The 20,036-nt window shown below is 37.8% G+C and overlaps 1 protein-coding gene across 1 annotated transcript in view; it reads right to left on the minus strand.

The window, feature by feature from the left end:
* Positions 1 to 4,267: 4,267 nt before the first annotated feature.
* CHM (CHM Rab escort protein) overlaps positions 4,268 to 20,036 on the minus strand; it is a 261,692-nt gene continuing 245,923 nt past the window's right edge. Inside the window, exons 15-16 of the mRNA XM_047076287.1 lie at positions 12,731 to 12,925; positions 4,268 to 6,015 (exon numbers count right to left, since the gene is read on the minus strand). Of these exons, the coding sequence (XP_046932243.1) occupies positions 12,734 to 12,925 (192 nt within the window). The 3' untranslated portion in view covers positions 4,268 to 6,015; positions 12,731 to 12,733. The remainder of the gene's footprint in view (positions 6,016 to 12,730; positions 12,926 to 20,036) is intronic.

Below are 20,036 nucleotides of genomic sequence, written 5' to 3' on the forward strand. Positions count from 1 at the left end.
GTAGGCCTCTATTGTTATATACTTCTCTCTTATGACTGCTTTTGTTGCATCCCCAAGGTTTTGGACTGTTTTCATTTTCATTTGCTTCCAATATTTATTTCTTTTTCAATTTTCTGGCTAACCCCTTCATTCTTTAGTAAGATGTTCTTTAACCTCCATGTATTTGTGGTCTTTCCAAATGCTTTCTCGTGGTTGACTTCAAGTTTCATAGCATTGTGGTCTAAAAATATGCATGGTATAATCTCAGTGTCTCTGTACTTTTTGAGGGCTGATGTGTGACCTAGTGTGTGTTATATGATGGAGAATGTCCCATGTGCCCTCTAAAATAATGTGTATTCTGCTGCTCTAGGATGAAATGTTCTGACTATATCTGTGAAGTCCATCCTGTCCAGTGTGTCATTCAAAGCCATTGTTTCCTTATTGATTTTCTGCTTAGATGATCTGTCCATTGATTTAAGCAGGGTGTTTTAATCCCCTATTATTATATTATTATCAATGAGTTTCTTTATGTTTGTTAGTAATTGTTTATATATTTGAGTGTTCCATGTTGCAGGCATAAATGTTTACAATTATTAGATCTTATTGGGTAGACTCCTTTATTATGATATAGTGCCCTTCTTCATCTCTTGTTAAGTCTTCAGTTTAAAATCTGTATCTATGTCTAAATCTATATCTATATCATATCTATATCTATAATCTATATCTATATATCTATAGCTATATCTATAAACATTTTGATGTAAGTGTTGCTACTCTGGCTTTGTCTTGATTCCATTTGCATGAGAAATGTTTCTCCACCACCACCCCCCCACTTTCAATGTGTAAGGGTTTTTAGGTCTATAATGAGTCTCTTGTGGCAGCATATAGATGGGACTTGTTTTATTAACCATTCTCATACCATATGTCTTTTATTTTAGCATTTAGTCCATTTACATTAAGAGTAATCATTGATAGATATTAATTTAGTGATGTTTTATTACTTATTTTGTTATTGTTTCTGGAGATTTTCTTTTCCTTTCTAGTCCTTGTCACTTTTCTTTCTTTCCCACTCAAAGATTCCTCATTAATATTTCTTGCAGGGCTGGTTTAGTGGTCATGAACTCCTTTAGTTTTTGTCTGGGAAACTGTTGATCTCTCTTTCTATTATGAATAACAGCCTTGCTGGTTAGAGTATTGCTGGATGCATATTTTTCCCATTCAGCATGTTGAATATATCATGCCACTCCCTTCAGGTCTGTCAAATTTCTGTGGAGAGATGTGCTGTTAAGTTTATTTGTCTTCCCTTATAAATTATAGACTTCTGTCTTTCTGGTTTTAGGATTTTTTCCTCTATATTTTGCAAATTTAACTATGATATATCTTGGTGTTGGCCTGCTTTTGGTGATGGGAATTCTCTCTTCTTCCTGGATCTGGATGTCTCTTTCCTTTCCCAGATTAGGAAATTTTTAGCTAAAGCCTCCTGCAATATACCTTCTGCTCATTTCCCCTCTCTTCTTCTTTTTGACCACTATGATATGAAAATTTTATTGCTTTATGAAATTGCTGAATTCCCTAAGTCTACATTTGTGATCCAATATTTTTCTTTCCCTCTTCTTTTCAGCTTCAGTATTTTCCATAATTTTATCTTCTTATTCATTTCCCTGCTTCTTCCATTCTTGTTGTCATTACATCCAGTTTCAGATCTCACTTATAGCCGTTTTTATTTTGGCCTCTTTTTTAGGTCTTTTATCTCTGTGGTAAGGGAGTCCCTGGTGTTTTCTATGCTTTTCTCAAGACCAGCTAGTCTCCTTATGATCATTGCTTTAAATTATGGATCAGGCAGGGGTGCCTGGATGCCTAGTTCAGCTCAGGTCATGAACTCATGGCTTGTGAGTTCAAGCCCTGATTCAGGCTCTTACTGACAGCTTGGAGCCTGGGGCCTGCTTTGGATTCTGTGTCTCCCTCTTTCTCTGCCCCTCCCCTACTTGTGTTCTGTCTCTCTCAAAAGTAAATAAACATTAAAAATTTTTTAAAAAAATTATGGATCAGGCATATTACTTACACGTGTTTCAGTTAGATCCCTGGATGTGACCTTTTTCTATTCTTTCTTTTGGGATGAATTCCTCCATCTTGGCATTTTGTGTAAGTCTCTGTCCTCTGTGTGTTTGGAAAGCCTGTTATATTTCATGCTCCTGAGAGTAATGGCTTTTTGAAGAAGTGGTCATAGGGATGCCTGGGTGGCTCAGTCAGTTAAGTGTCTGACTCTAGATTTTGGTTCAGGCCATGATCTCATGGTTCATGTGATTGAGTCCTGCATCAGACTCTGCATTGAAAGAACAGAGCCTGCTTGTGATTCTCTATCTCCCTCTCCCTCTGCTCCTCACTCACTTGTGCTCTCTCTCTCAAAATAAATAAATAAACTTAAAAAAAGTGGTCATTTACTATCCAGGGCCTGGAGCTTTAGGAAGCATCTCTGATGTATGCTGTGTGCACTCTGCTGCTGCGTTTTGGCAGCTCTTTCCCTCAGATCAGCCCTCTGCAGAGTTTCTCATTGCCAGTAGCGGGGAGTGTTTGGATCTTGGCCGCAGAGTGGCAAGTTTTAAGTAGGTGTGCCTTAGTCAGCTTGTTAAAAGAGGCATGATCCTATTTCCAGTAGAGCTGAAGCTTTGCAGAACTCTATGGTCAGTAGACCTGATGCTTGTGAGGGATTTGTGTTGATGGTCTGGAGGAGGCATCTGCTGGCTTGGTTCTCAGGCATGCTTTCCCTAGAAAAGTAGCACCTGCAGAGTGCAGGAGGGATGGGCTTGGTGTAAGCAGCTTAGGCTGCCACTGTTAACACTGTGCTGCTCACTGAAGTTAGTTTACACTGAGGGTTGTGGAAAAGAAATGGTACCTGACCCTCTCATCTCAGGAGGGGGAATTTGCACCTGCCTCTGTTCTGGAAGCTCTTCCAGAAAGAGTGAACAATCTCATGTGTCCCAGGCATCCCTCAGATCCCTGCCTTCACCCTGTGTCTAGGCCATCTGCTCACTGGGCAGCTCCATGCACCTCTGTTATATCCCATGGAGGCCTGTTGAGTTTTAAAACTCCAAGTTTAGGGACCTGGTGTGGCTGGGTCCCACATTGGTCCTCTGGGGGGAGGGTCTCACCATGATGGAACTGATGCAGGTTTGTCCCAGAAGGGCAGTCACACCAAAGTACAAGGGGGTGGATTTGGAATAAAGTGCAGGAAATAACCAGTATCCAGGTTAGCCACCCTCAGCAGGTATCTCTGCACCTATGTTGGTGGACAGGGGAGGGTAATGATGCCTGCTGGCTCTTTTGTCCCTGACGAGGCAATGCACCTCTCCCAGATGTTCTCCATGAAGGGGGAACCATCTCTCCTGGTGTGTCCCAAGTGATCCTGAGATTGTGCCATCCACTACCAGGCTATCTGCTCTCCTTCTCCACAGGAGCACTGCAGTGCCAGCTGGGCTCCATATGAACCACATTGTGGACTTCTAAAACTCTTGTCTTTGAGCCCCGTTGCTTGTAAAAACTCATGAAAACCAACCCCTTTCATTTTCTCAATGTCTTTAGGGAAGTATTTTCCTTGTGCAATCCCCTGTGCACTCCTCTCTCTCTCACCTCTCCCCATGACCAGGGCTCCCTCCTCTCCATAATATCCGTGATCCTTTTCTCTCCAAAATCACATCTCCACACCTCCTTCCCTCCACGATGTGGCATTTTCTCTCCCTCAGGTTGTGCGTTTTGTTGGTCCTCAGATTGATTTCTTGAGTGTTCATAATGATTTGATATTTATCTAGCTGTGTTTGATGGATGAGGGAAGTCTAAGGTACTCCTACTACTCTGTCATCTTCCCAGATGTGTCTATTTAGTTAAAGCTTTGTGTTTGCAAGTATCAAATCAATACACATTTCCTGAAGACCAAAAGAAATCTTATGAGACAGGAGTTTCTCAAAAAAACTGAAGAGCAGGAATGATACTGAGCCTCAGGGAGGACTGGATCATGAAATTAGGAACTTCTCAGAAACCAATGCTAGCTAGGTCCACCTGGCAATTCTGTCTCATCACTGTTTCTTCCTTTGCAAACTGACTTTGCTCCCCTGGCCACATGGTAGAAAATATAGCTGCTCATAGCTAAAGAGATTTTGCATTATGGGTCAGCTACTCAGAAAGTCAAACACTTAATGGGTACCAATTCCAAAATGCATTAGGGGCCTGATTCCACTCGATTGAAGCTACTATGGCCAGAGGAGCAGTGTTATGCAGGAGATGCATGGTCATGTGGTGTTTTGTTTAGGTACAGTAGATATAAGGATGAATAGCAGCATACCTACCCTCAAGTTGTTCACTATCTAGGATACAGGAATAAAATCAGAAAACTTGAAATTCAATGAGATAAGGGCTTTATGAACAGTACTGTGGGGAGCTCAGAGGGAAAAATATCTTTGCCAAATGAGGTTGCCGAAGTGTTAGTAGTTAAACTAACATTAAATTTGGGTTTTAAAGGCAGAATAGAAAGTTTATTAGAGGAAAAAGGGTGTAGTGGTAGCAGAGAGGTGAGGGAATTCCAGAAAAATTATATATGCAATGAGCCAAAGAGTGAAGATCCTGAGGAGTTCATTGTGACTGAAAATTAGAGTGTGAGGAGGAGAGAGAGGTAGAGTGATAGGAGATGAAGGCAAAGGGAAACAATGTTTTTGGGGGATGGTGGTCTCATATGCAATGCTAAAGAAGTCAGATTTTACTTAGTATGTAAAGGTTTTTAAGGAGAGAAGTGACATGATTAGGGCTATTTGTATTTAAGTGAAACTCTGCCACTACTAGGGCAGGTAGATACAGCTCATTATTATGAGAAAGAATATAATCTTATTACTAGTAGATTATAAACATGTTTCAGTGCAAGAAGAATTCAGAGGAGAGGAGCAACCCAAATCTAACTATGTGACCTTGGACAAGTCATTTTATCTCTGTGATTCAGTTTCATCATCAAGACCCTAATCTGTAAAATAGAGAATGATAATAGTACTTACATGTTGTTTTGAGATTAAAAGTGTTAATAGTTCCTGGTACGTAGTAGGCACTGCAAGTGTTACCCTTCATTTCTTTTCCTACCCTTTGCTGGTCCTCAGAGTCCCAAGCCACACACTCTCACAACCATACTTGGTGCAGGCTAGGGATGTGCCCTCAAGGGCTTCATTTTCACTTAACTTTGGTGTGTTGTTATGCTAAATAACTCCTCACCTTGTGTCAGCATGAGAAGGAATTCATGCAATGGCTTCTTCCTCAATAGGTAATTGGAATAGAATGGGGAGCCTTGTGTCAAGACCAATGAGAACAATGGGTTGTGGGAATAGAGAGGAGGGAGCCATTATCAGGAAAATATTTCTGAGATAGAAAATATTTCTGAGATAGAACCAAAAAGATTTTATGTCCAACTGAATATGGGAACTGAGGAGTGAGAAGTTGTGATTTTACATGTATGTAAGCAAGATAAATAGATCTTTTTCTACTACTTTATCAACTTCTTTGATTTTTAAAAACACGATAGTAGATGGTAGCTACACTTGTGGTGAGCATAGGATAATCTATAGAGATGTTGAATACTTACGTTGTACACCTGAAACTAATGTAATGAGTTAACTGTACTTAAAAAATTAAAATAAAAAAACTGTGCACATTTCAATTGACTTTTCATTTGTTCCATTGGTAGCTCTACTTGGAGAAAAACCACTGAAGTGATCTCCACTCAGTAGTAGCCTGAATGGGGGATCTACTGTGCCATAAGCAACAATTGTTAGAACAACAGTTGCTTACAGCTAAACTATATTGTTAATATAGGAAATAAGACTGAAATTTGATATGGATAATTGGGGCATGTTATGTTTTACAATATATGTGTTCAGCTTAGTTTCCGCAAAATATGATTATGTTCAACAGATTCCCATAGAGTAGTGGTCACAAGCCCAAATGTGTATAGGCACCAGAGAGGTTTCACGTTGGAAATTAGTAGCAGTCTCCATGTTGCAACATCTGAAAACATGAGAAAAAAGAAACATTTTAGAGGTTAAAAAGCATTAAAATTTTATCATTGATATTTATCAACAAAGTACAAAATAAAGGTTTTCAGAGTTGCATGAATATCAATTTCCCCACTCCATCTGACTCAATAATGCTATTTTCATTTTCAATTTGAGAGACAGAGGCTGTAAACATGTTTATTTTTTCCAAACTTGCCCTTGTGCCAAAGAGGTTGCTCAGTAAGATTCTTTCTCTCTGACCCTAGAAGCCACTGACCTAAGGTAATAAATTCTAATATGTAATTTTTGTAGCCCATGGTTTCAAAACATTATAAAACAAAATATATAGGATAGGACTGAACATATCAAGGCCTCCTTTTCAAAAACACAATAGTCATGTTGTAAAGTAACATACTATCTATAGGTTATTATTATTACTATTAATCAATGGACTTTTATCTGTCGTTTAAAAAATTTGCTATGAAAAGTTTTAAACACAAAAATACAAAATAGAAACACTCATATAGCATAACCTAGATTTAACCATTGTTAACATTTTATTATATGTATTTGCTTCACCTGCCTTTAAAAAATCTCTAACAGATAATGGTTTTTAAAAAAAATTACCATTACGACACCCAGTAGTTAAAATTATCCTTGATATCAACTAACACCCAGGCAATGTTCAATCCCTATGATTGTCTCAAAATGGATTTTTTGTTTTTTTAAAACAAAGGTTTTATTTATTCAAAGCAAGGTCCAAACAAGGTTAGCATGTTGCACTTGGTTGATACATCTCGAAAGTCTCCTTTATTCTGTAGTGGTGCTCCCTTCATTTTATTTGTGTCAGTTAATTGTTGATAGAATCAGGTTATCTGTCCTGTAGAATTTTATACATTGCATCTCCATGATGTCATTAAATATGCTTCTATCCCCCTAATGTCTATAAATTGGTAGTGGAATGCTTCCCAGTTAGTGCTGGGTACTTACTATTACAACACAAGAGGCTTATAACATCTTATTTTCTACTTGTACTGTTTTTAAGATTGATCACTAGGTTCAGGTGATGTCTGCATCAAACTATTATCACTAAAGGTTTTAATAATAATAACCATTACCTAGGTCCATTACTACATTGAGTTTACAAAATGGTGATTTTTTTTTCCTAATTCTATCATTCCTCATGTAATTACAAATGGTGATTCTTCTATAACAATTTTCCTTCAACAACTATTTGAATACCCTGAAAATACAGTTTTTACAGGAAAGACATAATAATTGCTTCTTTCTTTTTATTAGTTTCTAGAATAAAAAGGTTGGTGACATAGCAATGAAAGCAACGATAGATGAAAAAGAATAGTATATAATAGATGCTAATATATTAGATACTATTAGAAATGGGAATAGAGAATTAAGAGCTTGTATTTTATCTTTTTAATCTCTACAAACAAATCCTCTGCTAAATTGATAGTCTATTTTTTTTACCCCACATGAAAATCCTGAATAAAACAACTCACTAATGCTTCTAGATCAGCAAGTGTCCATGTCTAAAGAATATTTCTTTTAGGGGTCAGCTGTATCATTGAGAGGAAAAGGATTTACACATGCAAGTCCCATTAATATTAATAGGAGTTACCAGCATAAATCACACTGCAGTGATAGGTGAAAAGACTCTCCAGCCTACTAGAATTCCAGTTCTAATGATTATCTGTCAAATGGCCCTAAAAGTCATCATAGCCAGGAAGAGCGGACATGGCAATTTGTATGGGAAGGGCATGTCATTGCAGCTCCACAGCTAAACTATATTAATGGAAAGAAAACTTGCCTTCAAAATGTGATGTGGGATGCTAAGTGTTAAACCACTTAACGAATGTTTTAAAAATTCCACCATTAAAGAGGTGAATTCAAACATCAAATCATTTGTTTAAAAAAAAAGTGTGTTCCTGTTAAGTTTCTCAGGATCCACATAAGAGTGAAACCATATGGTATCTGTCTTTCTCTGTATGGCTTATTTCACTTAGCATTACACTCTCCAGTTCCATCCACGTTGCTACAAAAGGCCATATTTCATTTTTTCTCATTGCCACGTAGTATTCCATTGTGTATATATACCACAATTTCTTTATCCATTCATCAGTTGATGGACCTTTAGGCTCTTTCCATAATTTGGCTATTGTTGAGAGTGCTGCTATGAACATTGGGGTACAAGTGCCCCTATGCATCAGTACTCCTGTATCCCTTGGATAAATTCCTAGCAGTGCTATTGCTGGGTCATAGGGTAGGTCTATTTTTAATTTTCTGAGGAACCTCCACACTGCTTTCCAGAGCGGCTGCACCAATTTGCATTCCCACCAACAGTGCAAGAGGGTTCCCGTTTCTCCACATCCTCGCCAGCATCTATAGTCTCCTGATTTGTTCATTTTGGCCACTCTGACTGGCGTGAGGGGGAAGGAAAAAAAAAAAAGAGGTTAGAGTGGGAGAGAGCCAAAGCATAAGAGACTGTTAAAAACTGAGAACAAACTGAGGGTTGATGGGGGGTGGGAGGGAGGGGAGGGTGGGTGATGGGTATTGAGGAGGGCACCTTTTGGGATGAGCACTGGGTGTTGTATGGAAACCAATTTGTGAATAAATTTCATATATATATAAAAAAATAAAAAAATAAAAAAAAATAAAATAAAATAACTGATGTTAAAAAAAAAAAAGTGTGAATATTGTATGAGCTCCAAGATGCTTGAAGGATAATATGGCTACTTGTTTAAAAATTAAATTAACCTTATTTTTCTTAAATTTATGAATCATCTCACAGATAAACTGTCAGCTTTGAAAGACTCCTGTTATCTTTTGAATGCATTCTATCTAACATGCTTTAGGAAAATACCTGGAATTGACAGAAAATGTCACTTTGCTTTAATTATTTGATTCAAGAGCAAATCATAGTTCACTGAATGATTTCTGTAAGAAGAACATCAGCAGTCTCTTATCTATTTCAAGTAAGTTGTTAGGGATTCAGCCACCACAGAGAAAAACATTTCATGTTCTCATTCACCAAGTAAATATAAAAAACAATTCATATTCTTATATACTAAGTGAGATGTGAAACAGTTTGTAGGCAATCAATGTACTATAAAACCTTAGTTCATGCCTCACAGCACTGATTTCAAACAGAATGAGGTCTGATGCTGGCATCTAGAACAATTTGCTAAGTAAATCAACCCATGTATCATTTGATTGTCTTTCTCAAGTGCTTAGAAACAAAACCAAGTATACAGCTGGATAATTAATTGCTTAAATAGTAGACTGATACCAAGAAATCAGTTCCAAGACAATCTTTAATTTCTTGGCATACATGCAAAATTTTAATGTTGAAAACTAGGAAACCATGCCTGAAAGGCATCAAAACAGATTTTACTTCCTCTGAAAACTTACTGTGTGAAAATTATGAATAATCATATTTATGCTTTTGAAGTGCATATAAGAAAATTACCCAGGAGTAGAGATAGATCACTCAATACCAATAGCAGTAAATAACTTACTTGTAAGAAAATTATTTAATTATTGCTTTGAAGGATCAATACTACTTAGCAATCAAATTTCAACAAAATTTTTTGAGATCTTTAGGACTTTAGACAAAGGGCTGCCTTCTTGGGAAGTACAGCTGTGACAGAAGTTAATCATTAGCATGGTCATTATTTTAGATAAAAGGCTGCCAATCTCAGAAACTACCATTCTAGAAGTTAACTATTAACGTGGCCATTTTACTACAGGCAACTAAGTATCACTGGAGATGGGAAAAATTGTAATTCAGTTTTCCTATAGAAAATACCTAAATTTGGGGCGCCTGGGTGGCTCAGTTGGTTGGGCGGCCGACTTCAGCTCAGGTCATGATCTCACGGTCTGTGAGTTCGAGCCCCGCGTCGGGCTCTGTGCTGACAGCTCAGAGCCTGGAGCCTGTTTTGGATTCTGTGTCTCCCTCTCTCTGATCCTCCCCCGTTCATGCTCTGTCTCTCTCTGTCTCAAAAATAAATAAACGTTAAAAAAATAAATAAATAAAATACCTAAATTTATAGTATCTATCTACCTATCTACCTACCTACCTACCTACCTATCTGCTTTTCTGGATAGGCATACCAACTAGACAAAGACACAGTAGCAACACAGGGTAATTGGCTTTCATATAGATCACTAAACTGAGTGGTATTATGTTTGGTTAAAAAAGCATGCATAACTAAACATTTTAAACATATGAATCAAAATTCTTTGACAATAATGTTCAACATTTTAAATTAGCTATTGAAACTTCTGTGTTGCATATAACATGTTAACTTTATTTATATAACTTCAGGCTTATGATTTAACAACAAAACCAAAAAGTTTTTTCTGTTTTAAAACTATAAAAAAATTTATTTGCAGTACTTAAGACAGCTGAAAAGAAAGCTCTTAGAATAATTTCTATTACATTCTGAGGCAACAGGAAATATTTAAGATTCTCTATCAAAATGTTTTAAACGGTTGTGTAATATTTTAGTCACCACTAATCATATTTAGGAACTTTTAAATATTTCAACAGTATTTAATGAATAACCTGGAAGAGATTATGGGGATGGCTAATGGATAAAATAGGGTACAATATGGGTTGGGCCATGAGACCACAAAATATCTCCTTGTCTACATATAGATAGCTGCAGTAAAGCTATTGTAATTTTCTAGTTATTATTCTGAGCCTACTCTGATTGTTTACATAAATATGTATGCTGTATTCAAGAGGCCTTAACTCTTAGACTGTAACAAAGTACAGTATTTTAATTGGTGCCATTGTATTCAGACTCAATACTTTTATACAGTGGGACCTTTCATATGGCTGGTATTGAGGGGCAGGGCCAATACCTGGTGCTTCCAGGTATGTATTGTGCATTTAGACCATGGCATAAGTTGGGTTTTGGGAAACATGATTTAAGATCTGAATCTATTAACAAAATATATTATAATGTGATTCCACTATCCCTGATTTGTATGATAATATAAAAGGGGAAGAGAGACACAGAAGGGTCCAAAGAGATAGGAGATGGGCTGTACAATGGGCAGAGCAGTTAAGAGCAGCCTGAGAGGCTGGGAAGGTTTTCCTTTCACCTGGATTCCGTTGTATCTACAGGGGATTGGAAAGGTGAGGCAAGAGCTACATTCCTTGGTTCTTTCCATTTCTTAGGAGTCTGTGACCTGAAGAGCTCATAGCCCCACTGCAACTGAAGTAAGAACTACGTGATTTCTACTATAGCTATGGCTCTCTGATTGGCAATATAGGCCAGAATGCACAATAAACATTTTATGTATTTAATTATTGAAACAAATTAAGTCTAAACTATTGCTCAAATAAAGCAAATCATCAGAGCTTGGCACCTGGAAAAATTTTAAATTGTCATGGTCACTGTAACTAGGTTTGCTGGCTATGTACAACCCTAACATTTTTATGTTAAGTGTATATTAGGGTTTACCAATTGTCATATTGTATTGAGAGTCTTTAGTGGTTTTAGGTTTACCTACCAGAAAAGGAATATGAATAATTTATACAGTGCTTTCCTTATTAAGATTCAAAACCAAAATTCCATGTTACTATGTTTTATGTCCTATAGACTATAAAATACTAATTTAGGAAATAGTTTTATTTTAAAAGCTTAATGCAATAAAAACACTGTGAACTACTGTGTTGGGGGAGTTGACAGCAAACAATTTGCTGCATGAGATTTTTGATATTCACCTTCAAGTCAAGGGGAAAACAACATTCCCCCCAACCCCTCAAAAATCATTTTAAGGTTTGCACTGCATTTATCTTCAAAATCATCCTCCTAAGGTAGGGAGAGTGTTACTATTTCTATCTTACATATGGAGAAAGTGAGCCCTATTTTTAGACAAAATAAACAATTTGTCTAATCTCATCAGTAGTATAGCTAGGACTAAACTGGGTCCATATACAATTAGGTTCTAATTACTTGACTAGACAGAATTTCCACATACTGATGAGCATATCCAAATCTTTCCTTCCATTCCTTCAGTCCTATAAGCTTTCCTAGTGTACAAATGATTCACATACAAATAGCACTACTAACATTAAAAAATGTTGAGTACATGGACTCATGATTTGTTTGTAAAAATGTATACATTAATATTGGCGTTTTCAATAATTCTCAAGATAGAAAACAAGCTAAACCTCTATTCCGAACATAGGCTCCTGCCTAGATCAGGATATTTTAGCTCTCCTCAATTACATTTACATGTGCTTTTATCATTGGTGCCATCATGCTTATATCCATAAAGAAAATAGAATTAAAATAATCACAGGAAATACATGACTGGATTCTGAAGATGTGGATTTCAATCAAAGATCCAAAGTGATAAGCAAAAGCTTTCCTAATACCACAGAATTATTAACAATGCATAGGATCACTTTCATATCCACAGCTATATTCCTGGGAATCAATCCATTTATATTCATCTGCTAATTCCACAGGTGTATTATCTTAAAGTAGGCAAGCCAATGTGGTTTACATGTATTTTGTGCTCTTGCAATGTCCTCTTTCAGGAAAATCCCCTTTTGGATTTCTATGCCCTGTTCTCTTGGTAATAATGTATGTCAACTGGCTGCTATTTTCTAACATTTTTCAAACATTTCTTCCATGAAGAAGACTCTGAGGCCAGGAGGAATTTTCAAAGTGCGGGTATAGTTTGGTGTATACCCGTTATTGAGAGGACAGCTCTGGGTTTCCCAGACTTCTGCTTTCCTTGGGAGTCTCTGAGTTCGCTTCTGGTATGAAACTAGATTCCGAAGCCTCTGATTGTAAACTGTCCCCATCAATGACAATGTCTTCAGGATTTGGTGGGGGTGGACAGAAGTCTTCGTTGGGGCAGATTTGCTGGAAAAGTGTTTCAGCCTGGACAGGGAAGAAAGGACATGATAGTTTTTGGTCATCAGCTTAAAATGTATATGACTTTCTGAAATTATTTTAAAAATGAAGGTATCACCCTTGAGAATTACTTTGTTACAAAACTTTATCAAGTATACACTATTTTTTAAAAATCCACTGTCAGAATTTCATGACTTTTCTCCAATTCTATGGAAGCATTCAGGACCACCCTTCATGTATTATCAGTACTTGACCAGATTATCAAGTGTTCATCCCCCCAGCCAAAATTCCAAAGGGAACCAGTTCCCATCACCGAACTTGCTTGCACCTCGCAAATATCCAACACTGTGCTTCAGTGGATCCATCCCTCCCAGGGGCCTGCCTCCCTCCCAGTGCTGCAGGGCCCCTCCAACAGGAGACCATCACAGGAAAAGTGAGCTAACCTACCCCTCCCTCACCTGTGCACCTTGCAGATCCACCCCGGCTAATATGCCAGATCCCATCAAAGCAGCACCACAAGCCTGGCGGTGTGCAAGTAGCCCAGAAAGGGGCCACACCATTCCACAGTGAGTCCTGCTCCTGGGAGAGGGGAAGATAAGGTACACACCAGTCTGACTGTGGCCCCAGTGGTGGGCTGGGGACAGACATCAGGTATGACTGTGGCCTCGCCCACCAACACAAGTTACACTGGACAGCACAGAGGAAGTTCCCTGCAGTTTGGAGCCACCTCAGAGACTACCAAAAATGACAAAGCGGAAGAATACTCCTCAAAAGAAACTCCAGGAAGTAGCAACAGCTAATGAATTGATCAAAAACGATTTAAGCAATACAACGGAGCAAGAATTTAGAATAATAGTCATAAAATTAATCGCTGGGCTTGAAAAAAGCATAGAGGACAGCAGAGAATCTATTGCTACAGAGATCCAGGGACTAAGAAATAGTCATAAGGAGCTAAAAAATGCTATAAGTGAGGAGCAAAATAAAATGGAGGTGACCACAGCACTGATTGAAGAGGCAGAGGAGAGAATAGGTGAATTAGAAGATAAAATTATGGACAAAGAGGAAGCTGAGAAAGAGAAAAAAAAATCCAGGAGTATGAGGGGAGAATTAGAGAACTAAGTGATGTAATCAAGCGCAACAATATCCAAATAATAGGAATTCCAGAAGAGGAAGAGAGAGAGAAAGGGGCTGAAGGTGTACTTGAACATATCAGAGCTGAGAACTTCTCTTATCTGGGGAAGGAAAAAGGCATTGAAATCCAAGAGGCACAGAGAACTCCCTTCAGACATAACTTGAATCGATCTTCTGCGTGACATATCATAGTGAAACTGGCAAAATATAAGGATAAAGACAAAATTCTGAAAGCAGCTAGGGAGAAACAGGATCTAACTTACAAAGGGAGACCCATAAGAGTAGTGGCACACCTATCTACTGAAACTTGGCAGGCCAGAGAGGAATGTCAGGAAACCTTCAATGTGATGAACAGAAAAAAATATGCAGCCAAGAACCCTTTCCAGCAAGTCTGTCATTCAGAATATAAGGAGAGATAAAGGTCTTCCCAAACAAACAAAAACTGAAGGAATTCATCACCATTAAACCAGCCCCACAAGGGATCCTAAGGGGGATTCTGTGAGTTAAATATTGCAAGGACCACAAAGTACCAGAGACATCACTACAAGCATGAAAGCTACAGACATCACAATGACTCTAAACCCATATCTTTCAGTAATAACACTGAATATAAATGGACTAAATGCTCCAAACAAAAGACATAGGGTATCAGAATGGAAAAAACAAACAAACAAACAAAAACAAGACCCATCTATTTGCTGTCTACAAGAGACTCATTTTAGACCTGAGGACACCTTCAGATTGAAAGTCGGGGGATGGAGAACTATCTATCATGCTACTGGAAGTCAAAAAAAAGCTGGAGCAGCCATATTTATATCAGACAAACTAGACTTTAAATTAAAGTCTGCAACAAGAGATGAAAAAAGGCATTACAAAATAATTACAGGGTCTATCCATCAGAAAGAGCTATCAATTATGAATGTCTAGGCGCCGAATATGGGAGCCCCCAAATATATAAAATAATTAATTACGAACATAAGCAACGTTATTGATAAGACTGTGGTAATTGCAGGGGACTTTAATACCCCACTTGCAGCAATGGATAGATCATCTAGACACAGGGTCAATAAAGAAACAAGGGCCCTGAATGATACACTGGATCAGATGGACTTGACAGATATATTTAGAACTCTGCATCTCAAAGCAACAGAATATACTTTCTTCTCGAGTACATATTGGAACGTTCTCCAAGAGAGATCACATACTGGGTCACAAAACAGCCCTTCATAAGTATACAAGAATTGAGATCATACCATGCACACTTTCAGACCACAATGTTATGAAACTTGAAATCAACCACAGGAAAAAGTCTGGAAAGCCTCCAAAAGCATGGAGGTTAAAGAACACCCTGCTAAGGAAGGAATGGGTCAACCAGGCAATTAGAGAAGATATTAAAAAAATACATGCAAAAAAATGAAAATGAAAATACAACAATCCAAAAGCTTTGGGATGCAGTGAAGGCAGTCCTGAGAGGAAAATACATTGCAATCCAGGCCTATCTCAAGAATCAAGAAAAAAGTCAAATAAAAACTTTACAGCACACCTAAAGGAAATAGAAGCAGAACAGCAAAGACACACCAAACCCAGCAAAAGAAGAGAAATAATGTAGAGCAGATCAATGAAACCAAGAGTTGTTTTTTTGAAAAAATAAACAAAATTGATAAACCTCTAGCCAGGCTTCACAAAAAGAAAAGGGAGATGACCCAAATGGATAAAATCATGAATGAAAATGGAATTATGAAAACCAATCCCTCAGAAATACAAGCAATTATCAGGAAATACTAGGAAAAATTATATGCCAACAAACTGGACAACCTGGAAGAAATGGACAAATTCCTAGGCACCCACAAACTTCCAAAACTCAAGCAGGAAGAAATATAAAACTTGAACAGACCCATAACCAGCGAAGAAATTGAATCAGTTATCGAAAATCTCCCAACAAATAAGACCCCAGGATCAGATGGCTTCCCAGGGGAATTCTACCAGACATTTAAAGCAGAGATAATACCTATCCTTCTGAAGCTGTTCCAAACAACAGAAAGGGAAGGAAAACTTCCAGACTCATTCTATGAATCCAGCATTACTTTGATTCCTAAACCAGACAGAGACCCAGCAAAAAAAATCAGAACTACAGGCCAATATCCCTGATGAATATGGATGCAAAAATTCTCAATAAGATACTAGTATATAGAATGCAACAGCATATAAAAAGAATTATTCACCATGATCAAATGGGATTCATTCCTGGGCTGCAGGGATGGTTCAAAATTCACAAATCAATCAATGTGATACATCACATTAATAAAAGAAAAGATAAGAACCCTATGATCCTGTCAATCGATGCAGAAAAAGCATTTGACAAAATTCAGCATCCTTTCTTAATAAAATCCCTCAAGAAAGTCGGGATAGAAGGAACATACTTAAACATCATAAAAGCCATTTATGAAAAGCCCACAGCTAATATCGTACTCAATGGGTAGAAACTGAGAGCTTTCACCCTGAGATCAGGAACACGACAGGGATGTCCACTCTCACCGCTGTTGTTTAACATAGTGTTGGAAGTTCTAGCATCAGCAATCGCACAACAAAAGGAAATCAAAGCCATCAAAATTGGCAAAGGTGAAGTCAAGTTTTCACTTTTTGCAGATGACATGATATTTTACATGGAAAACCCGACAGACTGCACCAAAAGTCTGCTGGAACTGATACATGAATTCAGCAAAGTCGTAGGATACAAAATCAATGTACAGAAATCAGTTGCATTACACTAATAATGAAGCAACAGAAAGACAAATAAAGAAACTGATCCCATTCACAATTGCACCAAGAAGCATAAAATGGGCAACAGAAAGACAAATAAAGAAACTGATCCCATTCACAATTGCACCAAGAAGCATAAAATACCTAGGAATAAATCTAACCAAAGTTGTAAAAGATCTGTATGCTGAAAACTATAGAAAACTTATGAAGGTAATTGAAGAAGATTTAAAGAAATGGAGAGACATTCCCTGCTCATGGATTGGAAGAATAAATATTGTGAAAATGTCAATACTACCCAAAGTTATCTACACATTCAGTGCAATCCCAATCAAAATTGCACCAGCATTCTTCTTGAAGCTAGAATAAGCAATCCTAAAGTTTGTATGGAACCACAAAAGACCCCGAATAGCCAAAGTAATATTAAAAAGAAGACCAAAGCCGGAGACATCACAATCCCAGACTTTAGCCTCTACTACAAAGCTGCAATAATCAAGGCAGAATGGTATTGTCACAAAAACAGACACATTGACCAATGGAATAGAATAGAGACTCCAAAATTGGGCCCACAAAAATATGGCCAACAAATCTTTCACAAAGCAGGAAAGAATATCCAATGGAAAAAAGACAGTCTCTTCAACAATTGGTGCTGGGAGAACTGGACAGCAACATGCAGAAGGATGAAACTAGACCACTTTCTCACACCATTCACAAAAATAAACTCAAAATGGCTAAAGGACCTGAATGTGAGACAGGAAACCATCAAAACCCTAGAGGAGAAAGAAGGAAAAAACCTCTCTGACCTCAGCTGCAGCAATTTCTTACTTGACAGATCCCCAAAGCAAGGGAATTAAAAGCAAAAATGAACTCTTGGGACCTCATGAAGATAAAAAGCTTCTGCACTGCAAAGGAAACAATCAACAAAACTAAAAGGCAACCAACAGAATGGGAAAAGATATTTGCAAATGACATATCAGACAAAGGACTAGTATCCAAAATCTATAAAGAACTCACCAAACTCCACACCCGAAAAACAAATAATCCAGTGAAGAAATGGGCAGAAAACATGAATAGACACTTCTCTAAAGAAGACATCCAGATGGCCAACAGGCACATGAAAAGATGCTCAATGTCCGTTACTCCTCATCAAGGAAATACAAATCAAAACCAGAATCAGATACCACCTCACGCCAGTCAGAGTAGCTAAAATGAACAAATCAGGAGACTATAGATGCTGGAGAGGATGTGGAGAAACAGGAACCCTCTTACACTGTTGGTGGGAATGCAAACTGGTGCAGCCACTCTGGAAAACAGTGTGGGGGTTCCTCAAAAAATTAAAAATAGATGTACCCTATGGCCCAGCAATAGCACTTCTAGGAATTTACCCAAGGGATACAGGAGTACTGATGCATAGGGGCACTTGTACCCCAATGTTTATAGCAGCTCTTTCAACAATAGCCAAACTATGGAAAGAGCCTAAATGTCCATCAACTGATGAATGGATAAAGAAATTGTGGTTTATATACACAATGGAATACTACTTGGCAATGAGAAAGCATGAAATATGGCCTTTTGTAGCAACATGGATGGAACTGGAGAGTGTTATGCTAACTGAAATAAGTCATACAGAGAAAGACAGATACCATATGTTTTCACTCTTATGTGGATCCTGAGAAACTTAACAGAAGACCATGGGGGAGGGGATGGAAAAAAAAAAGGCTAGAGAGCGAGGGAGCCAAACCATAAGAGACTCTTAAAAACTGAGAATAAACTGAGGGTTGATGGGAGGTGGGAGGGAGGGGAGGGTGGGTAGTGGGCATTGAGGAGGGCACCTGTTGGGATGAATACTCGGTGTTGTATGGAAACCAATTTGACCATAAATTTCAAAAAAATTAAAAAAAAATTTAAAAAATTAAAAAAAAGAATATCAAGTGTTAGATAGCTGAGAATTTAAGGACATTCATTCCTCATGTCAGTACAAATTCAATTTCCCTTAATATTCTTTATGTAATTTCCCAATAAAGCCTATTTTTGATAGCTGTACAAATTAGCATATAATTTTAATGAATCACTTTTAAAATCAAGAAAAATCTTCATTATTTGCTCAAGTATTTGCTTTTCTGGAATAACTGACCTTCCCCCGGGCTTTAAGGAGTATAACACAGTGTTCAAGATCATGGTCTCTGAATAGATAGCCATGTGCAAATGCTGTCTCTGCCACTTAGCAGCAATGCAATTTGGGGGAATGCTTAGTTAACTCCTGAGCCTTGCTTTCCTTGTCTGTAAAATGGCCGAGACTAACTAAGCCTCTACATATGGTAGCTGTTATCACTGTTATTAATAATAACTAAGTTAAAATGTCAAGATTTAAGCTGAGCTTAGTCTGGCAGGGTAAGAGAATAAGAAAGTGAATGTGATTTTAATTAACGACAAATACATACACACGTGAAAGTAAATGTGACAAGAAACACTGCTATTCTATTCTAAACATATCCCTACTTTTATTTAGATGAATACACCTTTTTTTAAATATGAAATTTATTGTCAAGTTGGTTTCCATACAACACCCAGTGCTCCTCCCAACGGGTGCCCTCCTCAATGCCCACACCCACCCTCCCCTCCCTCCCACCCCCCATCAACCCTCAGTTTATTCTCAGTTTTTAAGAGTCTCTTATGGTTTGGCTCCCTCCCTTTTTTTTTCTTCCCCTTACCCATGGTCTTCTGTTAAGTTTCTCAGGATCCACATAAGAGTGAAAACATATGGTATCTGTCTTTCTCTGTATGACCTATTTCACTTAGCATAAAGAATGAACTATTGGGACCTCACAAAGATAAAAAGCTTCTGCACTGCAAAGGAAACAATCAACAAAACTAAAAGGCAACCAACGGAATGGGAAAAGATATTTGCAAATGACATATCGAACAAAGGGATAGTATCCAAAATCTATAAAGAACTCGCCAAACTCCACACCCGAAAAACAAATAATCCAGTGAAGAAATGGGCAGAAAACATGAATAGCTCTTTTGTTTAGATGAATACAGCTCATTGGTAGATCAGGGTCCCTGCGATACTAGGGAGCTTGCACTCTATCCTATTGGTAAACAAAAGCCATTAAATGGTTTTAAGATATATGCTTGTTTTAAAGGCCACAATGTCTTTCTGTACTGCTTCAATCCTTCTTCCTGACATGAACACAAAGTCATTCATTAGGCCAGAAGTTGACAACTATGGCCCACAGGTCAAACCCAG

The sequence above is a fragment of the Lynx rufus genome, unplaced genomic scaffold (assembly GCF_022079265.1).
Source record: "Lynx rufus isolate CCGP_SWC_20201006 ecotype Redwood Valley unplaced genomic scaffold, mLynRuf1.p SCAF_14, whole genome shotgun sequence".
NCBI classification, from domain to species: domain Eukaryota; kingdom Metazoa; phylum Chordata; class Mammalia; order Carnivora; family Felidae; genus Lynx; species Lynx rufus.